At 39.5% G+C, this 24335-nt stretch overlaps 3 protein-coding genes across 3 annotated transcripts; 2 read left to right on the top strand and 1 right to left on the bottom strand.

Moving 5' to 3' along the window:
- Window positions 1-469: 469 nt before the first annotated feature.
- On the top strand, window positions 470-9339 carry vsig10 (V-set and immunoglobulin domain containing 10). Its single transcript, XM_087790313.1, has 8 exons — window positions 470-850; window positions 933-1232; window positions 3073-3369; window positions 5738-6001; window positions 6074-6358; window positions 7445-7558; window positions 7983-7995; window positions 8887-9339. The coding sequence occupies exons 1-8, from the start codon at window positions 808-810 to the stop codon at window positions 9179-9181; spliced, it is 1611 nt and encodes a 536-aa protein (XP_087646439.1). The 5' UTR covers window positions 470-807; the 3' UTR covers window positions 9182-9339.
- A 2394-nt stretch (window positions 9340-11733) lies between these two features.
- wsb2 (WD repeat and SOCS box containing 2) lies at window positions 11734-15805 on the top strand. The gene is made up of 9 exons (XM_087790312.1): window positions 11734-11891; window positions 12001-12169; window positions 12997-13190; window positions 13258-13389; window positions 13459-13559; window positions 14033-14229; window positions 14301-14390; window positions 14455-14571; window positions 15276-15805. Exons 1-9 carry the CDS (start codon window positions 11852-11854, stop codon window positions 15484-15486), a joined length of 1251 nt encoding a protein of 416 aa, XP_087646438.1. The 5' UTR covers window positions 11734-11851; the 3' UTR covers window positions 15487-15805.
- Window positions 15806-16242: 437 nt separating this feature from the next.
- Window positions 16243-24134, bottom strand: rfc5 (replication factor C (activator 1) 5). The gene is made up of 11 exons (XM_087790311.1): window positions 24002-24134; window positions 23485-23549; window positions 23088-23224; window positions 22926-23005; window positions 22791-22864; window positions 22548-22707; window positions 20977-21058; window positions 20779-20908; window positions 16633-16710; window positions 16502-16556; window positions 16243-16420 (listed from the first exon to the last, which is right to left on the bottom strand). Exons 1-11 carry the CDS (start codon window positions 24046-24048, stop codon window positions 16321-16323), a joined length of 1008 nt encoding a protein of 335 aa, XP_087646437.1. The 5' UTR covers window positions 24049-24134; the 3' UTR covers window positions 16243-16320.
- Window positions 24135-24335: the final 201 nt, after the last annotated feature.

The raw sequence follows: 24335 nt of genomic DNA, 5'->3' as shown, positions 1-24335 counted from the left end.
TAAACCTTTAATTAAAGTAGAAAAAAAATGTATTTCTAAAAGAAATGTTTCAATATTCACCTAAATTACGAGTAATTTTGAGAGGCAAGACTAGAAAAAAAGAGAAAAGATAAAACTCTTAAAAAGAGTTATTATTTTAGAGTTACAATAGAACATTATAAATAAAAATTGTTTGATTTTTTTTCTCATATTTAATGTGGTTGATGACATCATGATGACCAAATGAAACAAAAAGAAAATAATAATAATAATACAAATAATAAACATAACTTTGCCAATAAAATATGTATAAAGCTTTAATAAATATATTTTATTGATATAAAATATCCGTTTTGAATCTTGATATTCACCAAATTTTACAAGTTACTTTGAGTGACAATACTAATTCACCAAAATGACGAAGAAAAAAAAAATATAATATATGTAATAAATACAAAACAAAAGCTTTCAACACATGATCTATAAATAACTTTACAAGTGTAACATGATTGGTTAGAAAGTAAAACTAAACACACTCGTACTGCAAATAAATAAAAAGTCTGAAGGTGTAATTGCATCGTAATTGAAACAACAATGACGTGAAACAGTAACTTGTGCTACTGTCTCTTTAAGAAGGTGAGGTCCGGGTGTGGACCGTTCCTGCCAAAGTTTCCGTGTCAGCCCGTCAAGTGTCTTCTTCATCCGCCTGCGTGTCCGTCCGGCTCGGACGGCCTCCCTGTCTGCGGGGTCCACAGGTCCAGGTGGACTCGTCCGACCGGTTCCGACTCTTTTACGGGTGAAGGAGATGAAGCCTCCAGGAAGGAAACCATGAAGGTGCTCGCGCTGATACACGCTTGTTTCTACGCTGCAGGTGAGTCCAGAACACACAGGTGACCCGGACCGCTCGGTTCTGATTCTGTTGGATTCTTTTTCTTTAAAAAAAAAAAAAAAAGTTGCAGTTTCTTCTGAGGGTCCTGGAGACTCGGTGGTGTCCGCGGAGCCCGGAGACGTCGTCCTACTTCCGTGTTTCAGTGACGGCGTCGCGGATCCTTCTCTCACCACCTGGACTGGACCGGGACTCGGAGGAGCGGCGGGCGGGGAGGGGGTCTCGCCCGGGGCGAGGGTGTCGATGCTGCGGGACGGGAGACTGATCCTTGAACGCGTCTCAGCCGCGGACGCAGGATTCTACTTCTGCAACACCTCTCTGGCCGGAAACGTCACTTTCCACGGACGAGTCCTGCTGCGAGTGACCGGTGAGTGAAGAGGTCGTGGGTTCGGATCCCGCCCGGGACCCACTGCGGCTCCCTTTACACTACAATAGTCCATGATGAACCTGCCTATTGCCCTGTGTAGCTGGGACAGACGCCAGTATCGCGTTACAAAAATAAGAAAAATACAATTAAATTATGACTTATTATCGTAAAATATTACTTATTATCGTAACAAATACTTTTCACAGTAATAAGAAAACGCACTAAAACATCAATGGCCTGTAGGGGGCGCTACTTTACGAGTGATTCTGCAGGTAAAAGTGCGGGTCAGGGGCCACGATCGGCACTTTGACTGTATTAATGTGGCCCTTCAAAGATCATGTAGAAACTATCAATTTTATTTTGTATTTATTTCTTCTTTTTTTTCAATACTAGTCTCTAAATATGATTATGTGGTGTTTGTTTTTATGAATTTATCCTCCATTTTTGTCAGTTGTGAATATTTAAAAAAAAATTGTCACATTTTCGAAACATAAACGTTGTATCAAATAAGCATATTTAGCTTAATTTTACACTTTATTTTTTGTATAAAATGTGGCCCAGTGGGTTATTGTGAGCAACAAATACAATAATAATGTGACTTATTATTACTTATTATCTTGTCAAACATACTCAAAGCAATAGAAAAACAAACTAAATCTTTGTCGTCTGCAGGGGGCGCCACTTTATTTTTACACTGCCACCTGTGGTCCTTTGATGGTCCTGAGATCAAAGATCAGTCAGAAACTAACAGTTTTATTTTGTATTTATTGATATTATTCATAAAAGTAAATAAAGAAACACGTTTGAAAAATAAGTTATTTTATATAAGATTTTCTCAACATAAACTTATATAAAACAAGAAAAAAATATAATTTTAAGCATATTAAGCTTGATTTTATGACTTAATCTTGTACTTTTTTGCTCCCTTACTATAGAGTAATACCACAAATAAACTTTATTAAAACATGAACCCGGATCCATTTCTTCAACAGGAAGAGGAAGTATATCTACATATTTTATTAGCTAGAGAGTTAAAAAAAAAAGAAGTGTTGTTCTTACTGCAGCTGAAGGTTAAATTAAAGAGTATATTTCTACCTCGAGAAGAGTTATGAAGATATATCAAGTTAAACTTAAATCCCGTCTTCAAACTGGTGCTGGATCCTGCTGGTCCGTCACCACGAGGTTCCTCCAGAACCGGCTCGTCGAGACTCAAAGAATCCTCAGGATGGCACAGTGACCCTGAAACCAGAGCCAACGTTTGTTTCTCCTTCTTTATTCATCTTGGAGAGTTGAGTTGGTTTTTCTAGCGTCGTGGAAATGGATGAAGCTCAGACGAGTGACGCGACGGCGAGACACGTCGAGGATTCAACCCTTTTTTTTTTCTTTCTCACCCGGGCAGTGACACAAAGTCACAAACTCGAAATGTGATCTCAAGTCAGTTTCTGTTCGTCCCGCCCTGCTGAGAACAACAGCAGCTTTCTGCCCGACGGGTTTCACTATCCATGAGTCAGCAGTTTTTAACCCAATCAGAGCTTATTGTATTAATATTTAAAAAAAATAAAATAATAATAATCTGATAGTTGCTACTCTGCAGATCATAGAGGATGAACATTTAAATTACTTTTGTTTTTCTAAAAGATTTGTCAATAAAGTGGTTAATAAATAATAATAAATAATAATAATAATAATACAAGGAAACATTGATATAGGCTAACAGAAAATGAAATGTAAAAAAAATAAAAACCCAAAAGTACAATAAAAACAATCAAATAGGTCTAAGTACTTTGGAACTGGTCATGTGACTTGCTCATCTCAACCGAACCCATGTCTTCGCTCACAGCTGGACTGAACGTCTCCGTCAGTCCTGCCTCCGTCCTCTTCAACGGGACGTACGTCACCAGCCAGGGCGCCGGCGTGACCTTCAACTGCTCGGGGTCGTGGCATCATTCTCACCACCTGACCTGGAGCTTCAGAGGATCCTCCTCCGCCGGCGACGTGTCGCTGACCAACGGATCCGCTTCCTGGCTGGACTTCACCGTCGCAGACCTCAAGACCGAGGACCAGGGAGTTTATACCTGCAGCTGCAGGAACGGAGACTCACGGACCATCAGGACCAGCGTGGAGGTGCTGGTCTACTGTGAGTAATAACACTGTTATAACACCACCATAGAGCTGATGTCTACAGTGAGTAATAACACTGTTATAACACCACCATAGAGCTGATGTCTACAGTGAGTAATAACATTGTTATAACACCACCATAGAGCTGATGTCTACTGTGAGTAATAACACTGTTATAACACCACCATAGAGCTGATGTCTACAGTGAGTAATAACACTGTTATAACACCACCATAGAGCTGATGTCTACAGTGAGTAATAACACTGTTATAACACCACCATAGAGCTGATGTCTACAGTGAGTAATAACACTGTTATAACACCACCATAGAGCTGATGTCTACTGTGAGTAATAACACTGTTATAACACCATCATAGAGCTGATGTCTACAGTGAGTAATAACACTGTTATAACACCATCATAGAGCTGATGTCTACAGTGAGTAATAACACTGTTATAACACCATCATAGAGCTGATGTCTACAGTGAGTAATAACACTGTTATAACACCACCATAGAGCTGATGTCTACAGTGAGTAATAACACTGTTATAACACCATCATAGAGCTGATGTCTACTGTGAGTAATAACACTGTTATAACACCATCATAGAGCTGATGTCTACAGTGAGTAATAACACTGTTATAACACCATCATAGAGCTGATGTCTACAGTGAGTAATAACACTGTTATAACACCATCATAGAGCTGATGTCTACTGTGAGTAATAACACTGTTATAACACCATCATAGAGCTGATGTCTACAGTGAGTAATAACACTGTTATAACACCACCATAGAGCTGATGTCTACAGTGAGTAATAACACTGTTATAACACCACCATAGAGCTCATGTCTACAGTGAGTAATAACACTGTTATAACACCATCATAGAGCTGATGTCTACAGTGAGTAATAACACTGTTATAACACCATCATAGAGCTGATGTCTACAGTGAGTAATAACACTGTTATAACACCATCATAGAGCTGATGTCTACAGTGAGTAATAACACTGTTATAACACCACCATAGAGCTGATGTCTACTGTGAGTAATAACACTGTTATAACACCATCATAGAGCTGATGTCTACAGTGAGTAATAATACTGTTATAACACCACCATAGAGCTGATGTCTACAGTGAGTAATAACACTGTTATAACACCACCATAGAGCTGATGTCTACAGTGAGTAATAACACTGTTATAACACCACCATAGAGCTGATGTATACAGTGAGTAATAACACTGTTATAACACCATCATAGAGCTGATGTATACAGTGAATAATAACACTGTTATAACACCACCATAGAGCTGATGTCTACAGTGAGTAATAACACTGTTATAACACCATCATAGAGCTGATGTCTACAGTGAGTAATAACACTGTTATAACACCATCATAGAGCTGATGTCTACAGTGAGTAATAACACTGTTATAACACCACCATAGAGCTGATGTCTACAGTGAGTAATAACACTTTTATAACACCATCATAGAGCTGATGTCTACAGTGAGTAATAACACTGTTATAACACCACCATAGAGCTGATGTCTACAGTGAGTAATAACACTGTTATAACACCACTATAGAGCTAATGTCTACAGTGAGTAATAACACTGTTATAACACCACCATAGAGCTGATGTCTACAGTGAGTAATTACACTGTTATAACACCATCATAGAGCTGATGTCTACTGTGAGTAATAACACTGTTATAACACCATCAAAGAGCTGATGTCTACTGTGAGTAATAACACTGTTATAACACCATCATAGAGCTGATGTCTACAGTGAGTAATAACACTGTTATAACACCATCATAGAGCTGATGTCTACTGTGAGTAATAACACTGTTATAACACCATCATAGAGCTGATGTCTACAGTGAGTAATAACACTGTTATAACACCATCATAGAGCTGATGTCTACAGTGAGTAATAACACTGTTATAACACCATCATAGAGCTGATGTCTACAGTGAGTAATTACACTGTTATAACACCATCATAGAGCTGATGTCTACAGTGAGTAATTACACTGTTATAACACCATCATAGAGCTGATGTCTACAGTGAGTAATAACACTGTTATAACACCACCATAGAGCTGATGTCTACAGTGAGTAATTACACTGTTATAACACCATCATAGAGCTGATGTCTACAGTGAGTAATAACACTGTTATAACACCATCATAGAGCTGATGTCTACAGTGAGTAATAACACTGTTATAACACCATCATAGAGCTGATGTCTACAGTGAGTAATAACACTGTTATAACACCATCATAGAGCTCATGTCTACAGTGAGTAATAACACTGTAGTAATAATAATAATAGTGTCATAAAAAGATGATTTCCTGTCTTGCAGTCGTTCCAGACCGTCACCCAGAATGCATGTGGGCCACAGTTCAAGACTCGTCTCATGTCCAGTTCAACTGCTCCTGGTTCGGGGCGTACCCGACCCCCACGCTGCAGTGGCAGGACGGTCCGATCATCCTGGCCTCCGTTGAGCATGAATCTCTGTCGCTGACCATGAACCGCTCGCTGCTGTCCAGCGGTCAGACGCTCAAGTGCTCGGGTCATCACGTGGCTCTGGCGTCGGAACGTGACGCCGCATGTTTGTTCACGCTGGGTGAGTTCTGAGCGAAAGGTCTTCTTATCATCGAACTTTGAATGACTCAGGCTGACGATCACTTCCCTTCAGAGTTCCCGTATCCCATCGGGGATCCTCTGACCACTGCGGTGGAGGGAACCAACGTGACCCTCACGTGCACGGAGTCCAAGTCGGCTCCCCCCGCCAACACCGTCTGGAGGCGGGGCCTGCAGCAGGAGGAGCTCCCGCCCGGACCCAAGTACGTCCTGTCCCTGGAGGGTCCGGCTCTGACGCTGACCATCGTCAACGTCACCAAGGACGACGAGGGGTACTACTTCTGCCGCAGCGAGAACCCTCTGGGGGTCCAGGAGCTGGAGGTCTACCTCACCGTCAAGAGTGAGTCCAGAACAAGTATTCAAAACTGGTTTTGTGAATTAATTGAAAAATGTATTCATAATACTCATTATTTTCCTTTTCTTATTGACCCAATATTAAGCTAAATGTAAAACTACGTAAATAATAATAGAATTAAAAATACAAACACTTAGAAAATGTGTTTCTCTTAAGGGGTCAACGTGACCCAGAGATAACATAAGGGTTAATTATAATTAATAATGTATTCAATGACACAAATGTGCATTTTGTTTTTTAAATCTTTTGTCTTTCAATTTTTTTCAATATATATTTTATTTTAATGTTTTATAACTTTGAACAAGAACCTTGAATTTAACTGAATTTAAAATGTTTTTAACCTCATTGAGTCTATGAGTCTATATTAAATTAATTGAGGTAAAATAAAATTAAAAATATTAATTAAAATATGTTGAAAAAATGGGTAAAAATAGTTTTCCACTGTTTCAACTTAGAAATCATTTTTTAATCTTTGTATACGTGTAGGATGATCAGAAAAAACGAAATCTGTCTCCTCAGATTTTATTTTAATCATTTAAAAAATATATGTATTTTATCTATTTACGTGACCTGGTTGAATCCAAACTAGTATTTTAAAGAATAATCATAATTAAATGTTTATTTTTAAGACATATTCCTGTAAAGACAAGAATTGATTGAATGAACATCAGGAAGACATGTTTTTTTAATTGTATTTAATAACAATCATTTTTCATTTAATCACATTTTATTTACGCTTGGATGCTGACTCGGATTATCAAGAAATCCTAACTATTGTGGGTGAAAACGTAAAATCACAAGCGTGTTTCAAAACGAGTTCGTTCTTGTTCATAATTGTGTTTACATTCTTCTTACAAAGATATTATTATACAAGTCAAAACAGAATTGTTATCAAGTCTATTCTTGTTTTTTTTCTCTGTTAAAATTACTTTTGAAAGTGTTTTCCTAACGTCACGGTGAGACACATCTGTCACAGTCATCTCGGGGATTATGAGATGTTGAGTCTCGGTCGGGAATGTCGAGGAACCGGCTGCTGCTCCCGACCCCACCTCACCGCTCGTGTTTCCACAGAGAACTCTGCCGTGACCGGAGCCATCGTCGGCGTCTTCATCGCCACCTTGATCGCGGGCCTCGCCGTCATCATCGCCAAGACGGTCTATTCGAGCCGACACCGGATCTGTCTCGGTAAACGTGTTTTTTTTTTGCACTAAACACGTTATAACATCATTTAATCTGTTTCATAAATCTTCTTAAAAAATGAATAAAAAATAAATTATGCCACAATATTATTTTTAAAATCCCCAAAGTACTATAGTACTTGTTTGTTTTTATAATATTTAATTGGACATATATTGAATTTCAAAACAATATAAACCCAAAAAATGGCAAATTAAAGAAATAAAAGAGGAGAAAAAAACCTTTAAGATCTTTAAAGAGTTACACACAATGTTGATGCTGAAAACAAGGGTTTATTAAGGTGTTTTCGTCTTGTGACTCGGAATATGAAGTAATAATGATGAGTCGACAAACGACTAAAATATTGTGACATGTTTTGTTTACGAGTCATCGATCCATATTAACATTCTTTTTCTTTTGTTTCTTATTTTAGGAGGCGGCTTCAGGTGAGTGTTCGCTGATGCTCTTTGTTTTACCTTTTAAATCAATTGTGTGTACAGTGAGTAATTACACTGCAATAATCTTTTTTTTTTAAATTGAGGTTAAACAATGAACATTGAAGCTTTTATAGCATCAGTACCAAGTACTACAGAGTGATATACCAGCAAATTGTATTACAAGTATGTAGAAAAACAAAAATAGAGATACAGTATCTTGAAGAAACTGAAATAAAAAGGGCAAAAATTAATAAATAAACGTAAATAATCCCATAAAACTAATACGTAAGACACTTACTTTATATGGTGTAAAATATTTTTCATTCATTTAGATCCTTGTTCATCATTTAGGAATGTTTTATAACCTTCTTTAATTGACATTTTTGACTGATGGAAGAAAATGAAAAACACAATACAAGTGTGTGAGCCAAAGAGTAACGATGAGAGGAAAGGGTTAGGGATGACAGGACAGAGGTGAGGGAGGTGAAGAAGAGAGTGCATACAGGGCGGAAGGAAGCTTTATAGGGATTAACAAGCGATTTTCAATCATAATCTGGATCACGACACCGTTTGAAAAGATCGCGTGAGTCGATAAAATAGCACAAAGTCGTGTCACCGAACATGATGATAGAAGATAGAAGGAGTACGTGACTAGAGGAAGGTGTGACTATGACGATGATTATTGTATTTATTACATTTTAAATGTCACAAAAATACACTTTAATTCCCTATTTATTTTTTATATTCATTTAAAACCTGTTGTAGTTCAATAAATACTCACAAAAATGACAAAAGTAGAGAAGACAAAAGTCATATCTAGAGACTAGTTACGATGGAAATTAAAATAAACATAAAATGGTCAGTTTCTGCATGATTTAAGACGAGGTCTTGACTCCGCAGACAAATGGAGGAGGATCACGGGGACGTCCTGAGTCTGGTGGAGTCGGACGACGATACCATCTTCCAGGACTCCGTCCCGAGGCTTCCGCCCATAGCCAACGGCTCCAGCACCACGCTGGTCCAGATCCACCACATCCCCTCCCTGAGCACGCCCCCCAGGGGGCAGTCCACGCCCGGCGACGCGTCTTCTCCGCCGGACGACCACGAGGAGGTCGACGGTTCGAGTCCCCGACAGCCGGACGACACGGCGGCGACGTCGGAGGAGGAGGAGCCGGCGGATCTCGTGACTCTTTAGGTGTCGGGTGTTTTTATTTTTTTATAACCAGGACAATTGTTCCCTGTGAGAATGTGAACTGGACAGGGTTGTGAGTCTTTGTGTGCTTCCTTTGTACAGTTGTGTTCAGACAGTGAAGCGCTTGTAAATATTCTCTTTTATTAAACTGATTGAAGTGAGTCCAGATGCTTTTTTTCCCCCCAAGATTTTTACATTTAAATGCTTCCTTTTTATTTTTTTTAAAGAGACTCTGTTTGTCCTGGTCTTTCCTGGGGCTTCCTCCCAGTTGCCAAGAGGGCCTCACCAGGAAGTGTTCCCTGTTTTTATTTGTATTAGATTAGATTAGCTGTAACTGTTTTATTCTGTTCTGTAATCTAATAGAAAATAAAATCAGAAAATAATCCTGGTGAGGCCTTATAGTAAGTAAGTAAGTCATTTTTATTTGTATAGCGCTTTTCCAGACCAGGGTCACAAAGCGCTTAAACAATCAAAACAATATTCAATAAAGTATTTACTTTAAGGATCAAGATAAAACTGATAACACAACAGGAGTTCCAGAAAATCAAGGAAAAGCCTGAACAAATAAAAACGTCTTAAGATATTTCTTAAAGGAGTCAGTAGATCCATCAAGCGCAAAGAGTTAGGAAGATTGTTCAAAAGCTTAGGAGCAACAGCCTGATAAGATTTCTCTCCTCTGGTCCTGAACCGTGTGCGAGGAACCATCAGTAGATTCTGATCCACAGACCTCAGAGCCCGAGCTGGGGTGTAAGGCTGGATCAGATCAGTGATGTAAGGAGGAGTCTGACCATGAATAGATCTGAAAGTAAGAACCAGAATTTTAAAGTTGATCCTGAAAGAAACTGGAAGCCAGTGAAGAGTTTTAAGGACCGGAGAAATGTGAGTTCTTCTACTAGAGCGGGTCAGAATTCTCGCTGCAGAGTTCTGTATCAACTGCAGGCGAGACAGATCCTTCTTGTTAAGACATGAAAACAAACTGTTACAAAAGTCCAGACGAGAAGAAACAAATGCATGGATTACAAGCTCCAGATCATGTTCCGACAACATTTTCCTAAGTTTAGAGATTTTTCTCAGTTGAAGGAAACAGTTTCTGGTCAGTTTTCTGCAGTGTTGAACAAGAGGCATGTCTTTATCAAATACAACACCCAGGTTTCTCAGGCTCAGTTTGACAGACTGACCTAAGTCACCCAAGTATTGACTCAACCCTGGAACCTTATCATCAGGAGCAATCACCAGACTTTCAGTTTTGTCCACATTTAGCTGTAGAGTGTTTTCACTCAGACATTGTTTGATTTCTAGCAAACAACTGACTAAACTGTTCAGCCTCTGGGGCTCAGTTGGATCAAAAGAGCAGTAGAGCTGGATGTCATCAGCAAAAATGTGATAAGAAACATCAGGAAATCTCTGAATGATTTTACCGAGGGGGATCAAGTACAATCAACTGGACAGACCAGGACACAGAGAGACCTCTTTTAAAAACTAAAAATGAATGAATGTATTAAAATGTATGTATAATATTTATTACGTGTTTTAACTTAAATATAACTTGTTTTTAGGGTGTTTTCCCTCTATTTTTCCTTCTTTCTAATATACCTTTTATGTGTATTTTATATGTAAGTTGAAATACATTGAATGGAAAAGAATATTACATTTTTGACCAAATAAAACAAGATATGCTTGCTAAGCTTAGTTGTATAAATTCTTTCAATATTTCTTTGTATTTATGTTATAATTGTACACTTTATTCGTTGTTGCAATGCTATTGCGATTATTGACTATTTTTAGTGCAACACCAACACGTGTTGTCATTTTTTAAAGCCAAAATAGATTTATATTTTCTTTATTTACAAATGATTTATAAAGAATTGCATTTCAAACGTCTATTTAATATAAATGATTGGTTGAATTCAACAATTAAAATGTGTTTAAACTTGAAAAAAATATATTGATTATGTTTATTCAAGCAATTTTTTTTAATAATAACTGAATTAATTCGTTTGTACATTAAAACGAAATTTGTATCGGTTTAAATCATTTTTTTAAACTGAGTTGATTAATTCCACTAATAAAAAAAAAATGTTACTATTATATCCATTAATTTTTTTTTAATTAAATTTAAAAGTCTAAGAATTAATAAATATTGACTTAAAGAAGAGTTTTGTAATTATTGGATTTATAAATAAAACATAATTATTCGCATTTTGTTAATTTAATGGCAAAAAAATATTATTATATATTAAAACATTTCAATAAACCGTTTAAAATCTTAAATGGAACCATTTCACACATTTGTTTGCATGAAAATCTAATTTTTAAAGTCGTTTATGCGACAAAACCAAAACCCGTGACCTTTTGACCTCCGACGAGGCAAGTGAAGACATAGTCCCCCGGAAGACGCCAAATAAGGACAGAGGTGACGTCACAACATTCCTGCATCGTTAATAACGAACAGAATACATTATTTTTGGGTTTTTCCTGAGGGCGGGGGAGTAAATCCTCTTACGTAAGCGCTTGAAACCCTGGTCACGTGCGCCAATCGGAGCATGTGAGTCACAGTCCCGGAAGTGGTCCTCCCTCTTGGTCGTCCGAAAACAAACAGAAGTGAAGCTCGGTTCGGACGAACCCGCGGGAGGAGAACCAGCCGCTGCTGGAGAAGAATGTCCAGGAGCGACGATGTGCTCCACAGAGACAGACGCGGAGCTCCAGAGAACAAGTAGGTGGTCGTTCGTGGGGAACTAGTTCGGCAGCAGGACCGCAAGGACGAGGAGGAGGGAGAGGTTTTTTTCTCTCGGGCTCACGGTTCTGGTGTTTGTCCTCCGCAGCCTCCGATCCGGCTTTCATCCTGGAGCTGAAGACCAGGCGCCCCCCGTCCCTGGAGGGGCGCTCGAGCTGCGAGACCTGGAGCGTGGACTTCTCCCCTGACGGAGCCTGGTTCGCCTGGTCCATGGGACACGGGATCGTCTGGGTGGTCGCCTGGCCTCTGGACTCCAGGTAGAGACGCGACCACAACATCCGGGTTATTCGGATCTGAAATTAAGTTCAGAACAAAATCACTCTATGAAAACAATAAATAATTCTAATGAATATTTTAAACTATTTTTGTGTTATACTTTCAAATATCACAGTATATTATTCAAATGGAATATCTTTATAATTAATATTTTGAACTGTATTCCCGCAATATTTTTTATTGTTTTTTAATTTTCAACTAGATACATTTCTTTATATTGAAATTTCAGTTTTATGTCAACACACGTATATGAAGAACATATATAATATTTTAAATACAATATATATATATATATAGATGTATATATATCTATATATATATATTATAATAATAATAATAATAATAATCTCTATTTTTATAGCGCCTATATATATAATTTATTAAATAAATAAACAAATGGGTCAAATGAATTTAAGAAATCCTGTTGTGTTATCAGTGTTATCTTGACCTTTAAAGTATATACTTTATTGAATATTGATTTGATTGTTTAAGCGCTTTGTGGCCCTGGTCTGGAAAGGCGCTATACAAATAAAAATATGATAATTAACATTAATGAATAGTTAATTGAAATTATTAAAACATTAAACAGTGGAGGGTCGATGAATTGAAGATCTGAGGTTTAGAAACTTTAAGTCTATTGGTTTGAGTTTTAATTGTTTTGATGTCGAGAACAATAAACACCTGAGTGGGCGGAGTCTTTTGAGACACACCTGGCCTTCTTTTGCGGGTTGAAAAAAGGGGCAGAAAAATGAAATAATTTCACCATTTTCTTAACTTTTCTTAACTTAACGCATCTTAAACATTCCAGTGAAGACCAGGACGGGCAGGTGGATCGAGAGGACAAGAGCTTCAGCTGCGGTCATCCGGTCTGGGGTCTGGCGTTTGGACCCAGACCTCCCAAATCTACATCGGGTGTCCGCAGTGAAACGAGAAGGACCAAAAACCTGCTCCTGGCCACCGGACTGGAAAACGGCACCATCAAGATCTGGAACGTCTTGACTTGTGAGAGCTTCGGAGCGTCGGAGGGTCTCGGGACCGAGTTGACTCCCTTTTTGTGTACGTGTTCCAGGTGTGGCGGTCTTCGATCTCCTGGGCCACGAAGGCATCGTCAGGGACCTGGTGTTTCCTCAGAACGGGACGCTCACGCTCATATCGTCGTCTCGCGACAAGACGCTTAGGATCTGGGATCTGACTCAGAAAGGTTGGATTTGAGTTTCCTCTTTGGTTTTAGAAGATCCCGGATTCAAGCTCTGGTCTTTGGTGGTTTCAGGGAAGAAAGTTCAGGTTCTGTCGGGTCACAAAGACTGGATCAGCTGCTGCTCCGTGTCCCCCGATTGCAGCATGATCGCCTCTGTCGGCAGGTTTGACCGAGTAAGTCATCGTGTATTATAACGACTCATTTTATTAACCCATGAGTCAAATTTTTTTATGCCTGACTCACTGATTTTTGAGTAGTGTTGTAAGAAAGTATTGATACACTTAAATATTGTCGTATATCAGTCATTTCGTCCTCCGCAGCTAAAGGAACAGTGAAATCCAGAAAAAAAACAACGATGACTGAGCACGAGAGGATACAGTGGACTCTTTTAAAGCTGATTTTTGGACGTATTTTGGTTTCAAAACAAACAAAAGCAGTTACGACTTCGTCAAGAGTCATGTGGTCTGTAAATTCTTCAACACCAGAGTCAAGTACTGGACAATACTACAAATCTATCCTCGTTACTACAGTATCACGATACATCGTTGCCCCTGTATCGTGATACGTATCAACAGATTCTTTACATTACACACCTACTTTTCGGATGCCTTCAGGGACCATTTTAACTCCTCCTGGGATTCCTCAGATGGTGTGTCTGTGGAGTCTCCGCTCGTACACCTTCATCCGGAACCTGACCGGCGGAACCCAGAAGACGCTGCACCTGCTGTCGTCATGCGACTTCTCTCCCGACGGAGCGCTGCTGGCCACTGCGGCGTTCAGCGGCTCCAGCTGGTGGATCGACCTGTGGGACCCGTACACGGCGGAGAAGCTGACCACGCTGGTGTGAGTACCATAAAGTACCCGACAGTACCGAAAAAAAACCTCAAACACAACTTTTTTTTTTATTCGCACAGGGACCACTTCGACCAGTACGGTCAGAACCAGATCTCTTCGATCCAGTTCTCCCCCAACGGGCTCCACCTGGCCATCGTGACTGACGACAGGTGAGCGACTACTATCTTTCAGAGGAGCGCCACCTTCTGGTCTGACGCTGGAGATTGATTTCAGAGCGCTGCGAGTGTGGGAGCCCGGTCAGGACGGGATGGTCATGCAGACCAAACCGGACCGAGACTCCAACGGGCTGTGCTGCAAGTATCATCCTTCAGGGGGCGTCATCTCGACCGGGTGGGTACAGGAAACTACATTTCTTTAGGGGACACTTTGGGGGTGAAAATAAACAAAGGGAAAAGCTTAAATATCAAGGAAAAACCCTTAGTGAAATTTAAGCTTAACTCAAATTTGTTTAATGTTAAATTTAACTTAAATTGTATTTAAGTATAGTTTTTTGTTTTTAATAAAAAATGTTCTATTCACAAATATTTTCAAATACTTCTGATAGGCAAAAAACACGACAAAAAAAAAACAAAGACTGAAGTCAAGAGGTCAAGTCATGAAGAGCAAAATCCCTATAGTCATATTTTAAGACTAGTAATTAATAATACAATTAAATATGAAATAAAATGTATAGTTTCTAAATCATCTTACTCAACTCAACTTTATTTATAAAGCACTTTAAAACAACAGCAGTTGACAGAAGGTGCTGTACAAGAACATAAAAAATATCACTGAAATAAGTTAAGAACACAAAGATAATATGATGCCAAATACAAGTTATAACAAGTAAAAGGCACTAAGAACAGATTCAAACCTAATGAGTGCTACATGCAGTACATACAGTCAGGTCTTCACAAAACTCACACATGCACATAAAAAAGGAAAGGAAAAAAAACACCACAAATACATAAAACATAAAACACAAGATACACAAGCTTACTTGCGTACGACCCTCTTCTACCCATGTGACTCACCTCCGTGACCTCCTGCTTCAGGACCAGAGACGGGCACGTTCGGTTCTGGAAAGCCCCCCGGATGATCCCCAGCCTGGGTCACCTGTGCCGCTCCATCCTGCGTCACTCCGTCTCCACCCACCAGATGGAGCCGCTGCCGCTCCCCAAGAGGATCCTGGCCTACCTCACCTACCGGAACACCCCCACCTGGCTCAAGACCTGCTGCTCCTCCGACTCGGACTGGGACGTTTAAAATCGCTTCGACGCCCTCCGTTTGACATCGGGGGCAAAAAAAATAACGTTTACTTTGCTGATGAAAGTTGAAGTTTTTATCGCTCACGTCGCTACATTCCTATGTTGGACTTAATTGCACTACTTGACTCACTTTTACGTTGTAACGCTTTTTTAATTCATATTTTACAATTTTATACGATTAATTTATTTGTGTACATATCTTTTAATTCCTGTGTATGGTTATAGGACTGCAACGCCTCACTGCTACACCTGCACATGTTGATACCAATATAAATATATATATAACATAGATTTATTAAAAACGTATTAAAGCACAACCATCGTCTTCTTTTGGTCATTTTTTTTATCCATCAATCGCTCCGTAAGTAGTGCCTTCAATTAGAAATATATGCTAAAAGTTAACAGAAAATAAAAGTATCTTTATTTTGTTGCAGAAAAACATGTGTTGGTCTCAAACGTGTTTTATTCAAACCAAGAAATAAAACCAGTATTAAATAAAAAAACATTTTGAATCCACCCGTAGCGACATCTGGTGGTCAAACAAGCCCATAACGAACACGTGATCCAAAAATTTCTTGTCTTTTTCAAATCTTAAATTCAACAAAACCGGATTTAAATGTAATTTGATTTGATTTATGTTGAATCTTCTATAAAAAGGCGTTTATAGCTTTAAACTCAAACATGATTTTTGTATAAAAAGATGAATTTGCTGAGAAGAACACATTTTTAAAAAGCAGTTATGACGACCAAAACTAGTTTTCTTGGCCAAAGTGTTTTTTTTCTTTTAATTCTCTCAGGGAAGAAACAGAGAAGCTGAAGATCACTTCAACTCTCAAGACGCCTCGCTGACCACCAGGTCTCTCACGGACTGGAAGGCGCCGACCATTGAGCTCAGCTGGATCTTCTCGTTGGTTCCTGAAGCGAGTCTGTGTCTGAACAGAATCGGAAAAAATAATCTTAAAAGTCAGCGAAAAGTTGTCCGTTGATAAACGGCATCAGTCGAGGTCACTCACTCGATCTCCGACAGCTTGATGAGGAGCCCGATCCGGATATTTGGAGGGAAGTCGACTGGAAGTGGAGATAAATATAAGCGACTTCAGAGCAGAAACATTTCAAAAATAAAAGTGATTTCAGTGGATCTGACCTCTGTGAACCAGCAGATGGACTTCTGTCAGGATGTCGTGAAGAGCTAAACCCTTCAGAGTCTTCAGCTCCAGGATCTCTGAGAGTCGAGTTAAAGATTCATTCATCTTTCAACGTGACAAATACACTTTTTTGGATTCATCAAAATCAGAAAATTATCATTGCCAGAGTTGAAAACACAACACAGGAACTTTGCAACTAATTACAATTTAATGTATTATTGATCTTTGTAAGTAAGTAAGTAAGTAATATATATTTATATAGCGCTTTTCGAGACCAGGGTCACAAAGCGCTTTAACAATCAAAACAATACTCAAAACAGTACATACTTCAAAGATCAAGACAACACCGAGAACAACACAGGAGTTCGAGAAATTCAAGGAAAAGCCTGAACAAATAGAAACGTCTTAAGATGTTTCTTAAAGGAGTCAGTAGACTCCATCAAGCGCAAAGAGAGAGGAAGATTGTTCCAAAGCTTAGGAGCAACAGCCTGAAAAGATTTCTCTCCTCTGGTCCTGAGCCGTGTGCGTGGAACCATAAGTAGATTCTGATCCACAGACCTCAGAGACCGAGCTGGGGTGTAAGGCTGGATCAGATCAGTGATGTAAGGAGGAGCCTGACCATGAATAGCTCTGAAAGTAAGAACCAGAATTTTAAAGTTGATCCTGAAAGAAACTGGAAGCCAGTGAAGAGTTTTAAGGACCGGAGAAATGTGAGTTCTTCTACTAGAGCAGGTCAGAATTCTCGCTGCAGAGTTCTGAATCAACTGCAGACGAGACAGCTCCTTCTTGTTAAGACATGAAAACAAACTGTTACAATAGTCCAGACGAGAAGAAACAAACGCATGGATTACAAGCTCCAGATCATGTTGTGACAGCATTTTCCTAAGTTTAGAGATTTTTCTCAGTTGAAGGAAACAGTTTCTGGTCAGTTTTCTACAGTGTTGAACAAGAGACATGTCTTTATCAAATACAACACCCAGGTTTCTCAGGCTCAGTTTGACAGACTGACCTAAGTCACCCAAGTACTGACTCAACCCTGGAATCGTATCATCAGGAGCAATCACCAGAGTTTCAGTTTTGTCCACATTAAGCTGTAAAGTGTTTTCACTCAGCCATTGTTTGATTTCTAGCAAACAATTGACTAAGCTGTTCAGCCTTTGGGGCTCAGTTGGGTCAAAAGAGCAGTAGAGCTGGATGTCATCAGCAAAAATGTGATAAGAAACATCTGGAAATCTCTGAATGATTTTACCAAGGGGAATCAAGTACAGCAAAAACAATAAAGGACCCAGAACAGAACCTTGAGGGACTCCACACAACAGATCTGCCGATTCAGACCTCATTTGATTGGCAGATACACTAAAACTGCGCCCAGAAAGGTAAGATGAGAACCATTCTAACACAGACCCAGACAGTCCCACTTCATCCCTTAGTCTTCTCAGCAGGATCTGGTGATCAACTGTGTCAAAGGCTGACGACAGATCCAAGAGAACCAGAACAGTGAATTTACCAGAGTCAGCCGACATCATGATGTCACTGGACACTTTCAGTAAAGCTGTCTCCGTAGAGTGATGTTTACGGAAGCCAGACTGAAACTTCTCATGGATGTTGCTCTGATCCAAGAACAAAGACAGCTGCTCGGACACCACCTTCTCCAAGATCTTGGACAAGAAAGGGAGCTTAGAAATAGGCCTGAAATTACTGAGGTCAGTTGGGTCTAAGCCTGTTTTTTTGAGCAGAGGCTCCACAATGGCATGTTTAAATGCATTGGGAAAAACCCCTGTGGAAAGGGAGAGGTTCACCATATTGGTAACCCAGGGGCCAATTACATCAAATACTTTGATAAAAAGCCTACAAGGAAGGACGTCATCTGAGCAAGAGGAGGGTTTCATCTTGTTCACTAGTGCTGAAATATCACCCAAAGATACAGCAGTGAAGGATGACCAAGAGGAGGAGATGGGCTCAGAGACAGTAGGGGTTCCCAACAAAGGGGGAGAGATTTTCTCTTTGATCAATTTAATTTTGTCAATGAAAAATCTCAACAATGCATTGCTGTCAGCTTCACAGAAGACCGGCGTGATTTGAGGAGCAGGAGACACGAGAGAATTAATCGTGTCAAACAAAACTTTGGGGTTTTTCCTATTTGCTGCTACCAGTTTTCTGATGTAATCAGATCTAGCAGTTTCTACCATCTCATTGTAAGAAGTCAACAGATCCCTGAGGTGAAGTCTGTGCACCTCAAGTTTAGTGGACTTCCAGAGACGCTCAGTCTTTCGACAAAGTCTCTTCAGACTCAGGAGATCTTCATTTGTCCAAGGGCACCGTTTTTTCTGAATTTTCAAGTTCGATTTAACAGGTGCCACTTGATCCAGTATTTCAACACAATGATCAGTAAAACAGTGAATCAAACTGTCCACATCTGGACAGTCATCAAAGGAAAGACGGTCAAACATAGCAGAAAAACTGTCTGCAGTATCGGCTGAGATGACACGCCTCTGAGACCTAACTTTCAAAGGCTTAGGTTCAGGGATGAAGTCCAGGTTGAACAAGACAAGAGAATGATCACTCAGATGGACATCATGTACAGATACATTAGAAATGTTCAGGCCAAGAGTAAAAACTAAGTCTAAAATGTGGCCTTTTTGATGAGTGGGTTCAGAAACATGTTGCTCAAAATTAAAGGCTTCAGTTAAAGTTAAAAGTTCTTTAGCAGAACAAGATGTGACGTCATCAACATGAAGATTAAAGTCTCCAAGAATAAGAACAGATTCCATCTGAATAATGGAAGATAAGAAGTCACTAAAGTCTTTCAAGAACATCGCCGCAGGACCAGGCGGACGGTAGATTGACACACAATAGAAAGGTCTTGTAGAACCAACCAAGATCATCTGAGACTCAAAAGAAGTGAATTCCTGTGTCTGAATCACTTTGCAAGAACAACTCTCCCTAAAAACAGTAGCAAGACCTCCTCCACGACCAGAGAGGCGAGGCTTCCCCAGGACAGCGCTCCCTACTGGACAGAGTTCGTTCAGATGAATAAACTCTTCCTCTCTCTGCCAAGTCTCAGAAAGACATAATAAATCCAAATTAACTCTTGTGAAAAGATCATTAAGAATAAAGGATTTATTAGTAATGGAGCGAACATTAAGAAGTCCCACATTCAGCACCGATGACGTCATTGACGACGCCGCGTCACTGACAGGCGCGCAGAGCGGGATCTTTTGAAGCGAACAGCGGTCACGTGGGTACCAGCTGTCACTGAAGTTCAACTCGGTTGTAAAAGTCGAATTAAAGAGAGGAAATGAAAAAATCTTACCACCTTTCGTTGAGGTCTGGACAGACGGCAGCGCTGATGTGTCGTCACACACAGTGAGAGGGATGTCGATCAAACATCGATGACGTTCGATGACGTCAGAGTTGTTCCGAGCGATCGCAACTGCACGTCTCATCCTGACCTGTACTCCAGCCCGACTCGATCCCTTGTGGAAATCGCCCGGTACTCGAGAGATCAAACGATATTCCACAGAGTCCGAGTCGATGAGAAGCGGAGCCGGAAACACGTTCACCGGACGTTGGTAACGGTCGCGAGTGAAGTCCTCCATCGACTCTCTGATGTTGAAAAGAGCATCACGATCATAGATCCGAGATGCTTGAGACATATCTTAAGTGATATGAGCATAATATCCGGACAAGTAGTCGTTAAAACGACTGTTTTTGGCAATTATTGCAGGAGCTTACGTTTCAAGCAGCCGATCAAAGGCTCACCGGAAGCGGAAGATTTTGTGACAATCTTATTAGTCATTCTCCTTCATCTTTATATTAATTATTCTCAGCTTAAATCATTTCAAATTTCTGTCACAAAACATATATTTAAACAGTGTTTCCATAAGATAAGGTAAGGTAAAACTATGAGTTCATCTAAAGATTTTTAAATAAATACAAGTAGTATTCTGGAGCTGTTGAACCGTGAATTTCTCAAGGAGATCAATAAAGTATCTATCCATCTATCTATCTATCTATCTATCTATCTATCTCTATCTAAAGAATATAATGAGAGACTCAATATATTTCATTTTCCTGTTGACTATTTTTTTCTGCTTGCAGCCATGGTCATAATGTTTTGGCACCGTCAATCATCGTCAGGATACGTTTGTAAGCCCCGTTGAAGTCCTTGTTGAGCGACCAGTCGAGGATGTTGGCGATGTCGGAGCGCAGGGGGTGACCCGTGCAGGTGTAGACGGTGTCCTCCGTCACCTTCCCGTACGCCATGCTGGTGCTCTGAGGGACGAGAGAGGGGGTTCAGTCTCGCTCGACCGAGCCCCCGAGGAGGAGACGCCACTTCTCACCTGCAGGATGTTCAGGGATCTCCTCATGTCGCCGGACGACAAGGTGACAAGAGCCTTCATCCCGTCCGGAGAGACGTCGACGCTGTTGGCCGCGAAAACAAAACGTCAGATCACGGGAATCAACGGGTTCTTTTTCGGAATCTAACCTCGTTATTTACACCAGATCTGAGCGACAACAATATATGAACACGGACTCACTCGTCCTTCTTAATACATTTTGATGCATTCAGGGACCGTTTAAAAATCTTCCTTTAATTCTCGAGGGCAAAGGAAACATTGATGTTCACATCAGAGCTGTATATTACCCACAATGCACTGCCTAGTGGCATGAAAATCATGTGTTGTGTAACGGACCACAGTTGTCGTTTCCCAACAAAGAAGAAGAAAATGATATTTTATTGTCTTCATTATAATTTATTTTATTTAGAGGAAAATAAATGAAAAGGAGAAAGCGTCGATCTGTACCAATTATACCATATAAGTTAGGCTACATGTTTTTGCTGCAAAATTTTACATTAAACATTTCACAATAACTACTAGTAATAATGTATATATACTGCATTTACTTTATATATAAACTTAATAAGGAATACAATTATGGATGTTAACACACATTTAAAAAAAGAAAGAAATCCTGTAAATTACATATCTTATGACAGAAATTAAGTGGTCATTAAAGTAAACAATTTTGTGAAACCTTATTCCTTTTTGGGGATTTTATTCAAATTTCATTTTAATGATTATTCGGTCATCAAGTACAAAAACTGTCTTGACTGAGAGACTAGGGCTCTGTATTAGCAAGAATCTGGCGATAAAATACATATCACGATACAATATTTATAGTGTAATATATTGGGATACTATAGTAACGAGGATATATGTGTAGTATTGTCGAGTACTTGACTCTGGTGTTGCAGAATTTACAGACCACATGACTCTTGACGAAGTCGTAACTGCTTTCATTTGTTTTGAAACCAAAATATGTCCAAACATCAGTTTTAAATCTGCCTGAGTCACTCTATCCTCTCATCCTCAGTCATCACCGAACTCTCGCGGGATTTCAATGTTTATTTGGCTGTGAAGGGCGTTATGACTGCTGCCATCTAGCGGCCGGAAGTTTAAAAGCAACTGAAAAATGACAATGACATGAATATTTACATTTAAATCGTAAAAAAATGAATCATTATTATTACTATTAAACATGAAAAACTGATAATATGTGAAATATTATTTTCTTTTATAAAAAAAAACTAAAGAAACATGATTTTCAAACAGGCAGCTGAAATGATTTGCACGTTTATTATTTAGAATATTCGATTGTAATAGAATAATTAACCTTAAAGAGTAAGATCTACAACATTTTCCATTGACAAACACATTGTTTCCTGATCTATATCAACTTTCTTAACCTTTATTCTTCAAGGAATAATCCTATTGAGATTCAGAATCTCTTTTATTAAGAGCGTCCTCGTCAAGAGTAAATGTATGGATATGATCATTTTATACCACCCAGGCCTCGCTGACACTAATAAACAATAAACTAAATATGAGATAAAAGTCATCAAACGAACCCCTCTTGTTGGATCACATGCTCCAATCGAGGAACCATCTGGTCCGGGTTAAGGGGGCCGAAGCGGAACCTGGTGCAGCGGGACTGCAGGGCCGGGATGATCTTGGACAGGTAGTTGCAGATCAAACAGAAGCGAGTGTTTTCGGTGTATTTCTCGATGACTGGTGGGCGAACAAAGAAGAAATGTGGTCATGGAAACAGCATGATAGTTGCAATACTTGCCGTCGAAGTATGAGATTCTCACCTCGACGCAAAGCATTCTGGGCGTCCTGCGTCATGGCGTCGGCCTCGTCCAGGATCACCAGTTTGAATCCCTTCCTGCAGGAAAAACACGTTTACAAGTATTGACCCACAAGTCCGTAGAGAGACATGGACTCACTTGAAGATGGTTCTGGTGCTGGCAAAACTCAGGACGGGTCCCCTGACGACGTCGATGCCTCTGTCATCGGACGCGTTCAGCTGCGAATGACAAACAATGACTACTTTAATAAATTCGATTAGATTTATTATCTCTCGAAATTCTTCTCATCTTCATCGTCACCTCTAAAACCATGGAGTTGAACTCCTTGTCTTTGTACAACTGCCGCGCACAGGCCAGGATGGTGGAGGTCTTTCCGGTTCCAGGCGGTCCGTAGAGCAGGAGATGTGGAAGTCGGTCCTCGCTGATGAACTTCTGGACTGGAGAGAACAGATCAAGATTAGCACAAACATCGTTTCTTTTTTGACCAAGTTTTCAAGATAATTTCTTACAATAATCTCACCTTTTTATTAATAAACATTGAGCCGAAAGACGCATTTATGTAGAGATGAGAAACAATGTAAATAAATACATTTTATAGCATTTTTTAATTTTCACGAATCTCAAAAGAAAGATATTGAAACATAAAGTCGCTTCAAAACTCAAATCAATTGGATTCTAAACCTGATTTCAAACTTACTTGTGGTGAGGATATCTTTGTGAGAGATGAGCTCATCGAGGCTCTGTGGTCGGTATTTTTCCACCCTTAAATAAAACAATATCATTCAGAATAAACACAAAACCATGTGCAAGCAAGACCTCATTGAGAAAAACACGTTCGTTAGGAAAGACTGTTGATTTTTTGGTGGTTTGATTTAGTAACACAATATAACTACTACAGATGATTTGACATATACTTCAGTTTAATTCGGCATCAAAATCGAAGATGAAGGATCATATTTTTTATGGCAAAATGGATCAACTTGTCAGCGAATGCATCTGTTTTTACGACGATGATGAAGAAGATAACAGTGGTGATGGTTTCCAGTAAATACGTGAAGCACACATTTCAAGTGTGAGTTGTGCACATTCACAAACATGCTTTTATTACTTTAATAAAACCTACATAAATAATAATAACAACTATTTAACTGCACAAAAACGTCACCACGTTTGAGCTAAAAGTCTGGATCCCAACATAACAAAGTTAAACTCACCAGGGCAGGTTTCTGGTTGATGCTGGAGCTTTACTCGTGGATGCCATGACTTATGTTAGAACGAAAGAGTTTTTTAATATAAATCAAAATAAGAATTCTGAGCTGTTCTTCTCACTGTTGTGCACCAGCAGGGTTTGGCGCGCTATGGACTTCCTCCGTTTGCGTCTGACGTCATGACGTTAAGAAGCGCCAACTCTTCACTGACTATTATTTCAGAACTTTTAGTGACTTTTTTTTTTTTAATGATACATTCAACCATAAATAAGAACAGTATTGGCTACAAATTTAATTCAAAGTTAACAATACAACTGCAATTCCAAGGATTTTTTAAAAT

The sequence above is a fragment of the Callionymus lyra genome, chromosome 1, assembly GCF_982586985.1.
Source record: "Callionymus lyra chromosome 1, fCalLyr1.hap1.1, whole genome shotgun sequence".
Lineage (NCBI taxonomy): Eukaryota > Metazoa > Chordata > Actinopteri > Syngnathiformes > Callionymidae > Callionymus > Callionymus lyra.
This window is presented reverse-complemented; position numbering and strand designations above follow the sequence as displayed.

What these genes read in the sequence shown, in the direction of transcription:
- wsb2 (XM_087790312.1), top strand. Translation starts at nt 11,852, where the DNA reads ATGTGCTCCACAGAGACAGACGCGGAGCTCCAGAGAACAA. An exon ending in GATCTGGAACGTCTTGACTT is followed by an intron (nt 13,191 to 13,257) that starts GTGAGAGCTTCG and finishes TACGTGTTCCAG; the next exon opens with GTGTGGCGGTCTTCGATCTC. An exon ending in GCCATCGTGACTGACGACAG is followed by an intron (nt 14,391 to 14,454) that starts GTGAGCGACTAC and finishes GATTGATTTCAG; the next exon opens with AGCGCTGCGAGTGTGGGAGC.
- vsig10 (XM_087790313.1), top strand. Translation starts at nt 808, where the DNA reads ATGAAGGTGCTCGCGCTGATACACGCTTGTTTCTACGCTGCAG. An exon ending in CGTGGAGGTGCTGGTCTACT is followed by an intron (nt 3,370 to 5,737) that starts GTGAGTAATAAC and finishes CCTGTCTTGCAG; the next exon opens with TCGTTCCAGACCGTCACCCA. An exon ending in CGCATGTTTGTTCACGCTGG is followed by an intron (nt 6,002 to 6,073) that starts GTGAGTTCTGAG and finishes ACTTCCCTTCAG; the next exon opens with AGTTCCCGTATCCCATCGGG.
- rfc5 (XM_087790311.1), bottom strand. Translation starts at nt 24,048, where the DNA reads ATGGCATCCACGAGTAAAGCTCCAGCATCAACCAGAAACCTGCCCTG. An exon ending in AGCACCAGAACCATCTTCAA is followed by an intron (nt 22,865 to 22,925) that starts GTGAGTCCATGT and finishes TTTTTCCTGCAG; the next exon opens with GAAGGGATTCAAACTGGTGA. An exon ending in ATCAAGCTGTCGGAGATCGA is followed by an intron (nt 16,421 to 16,501) that starts GTGAGTGACCTC and finishes GATTCTGTTCAG; the next exon opens with ACACAGACTCGCTTCAGGAA.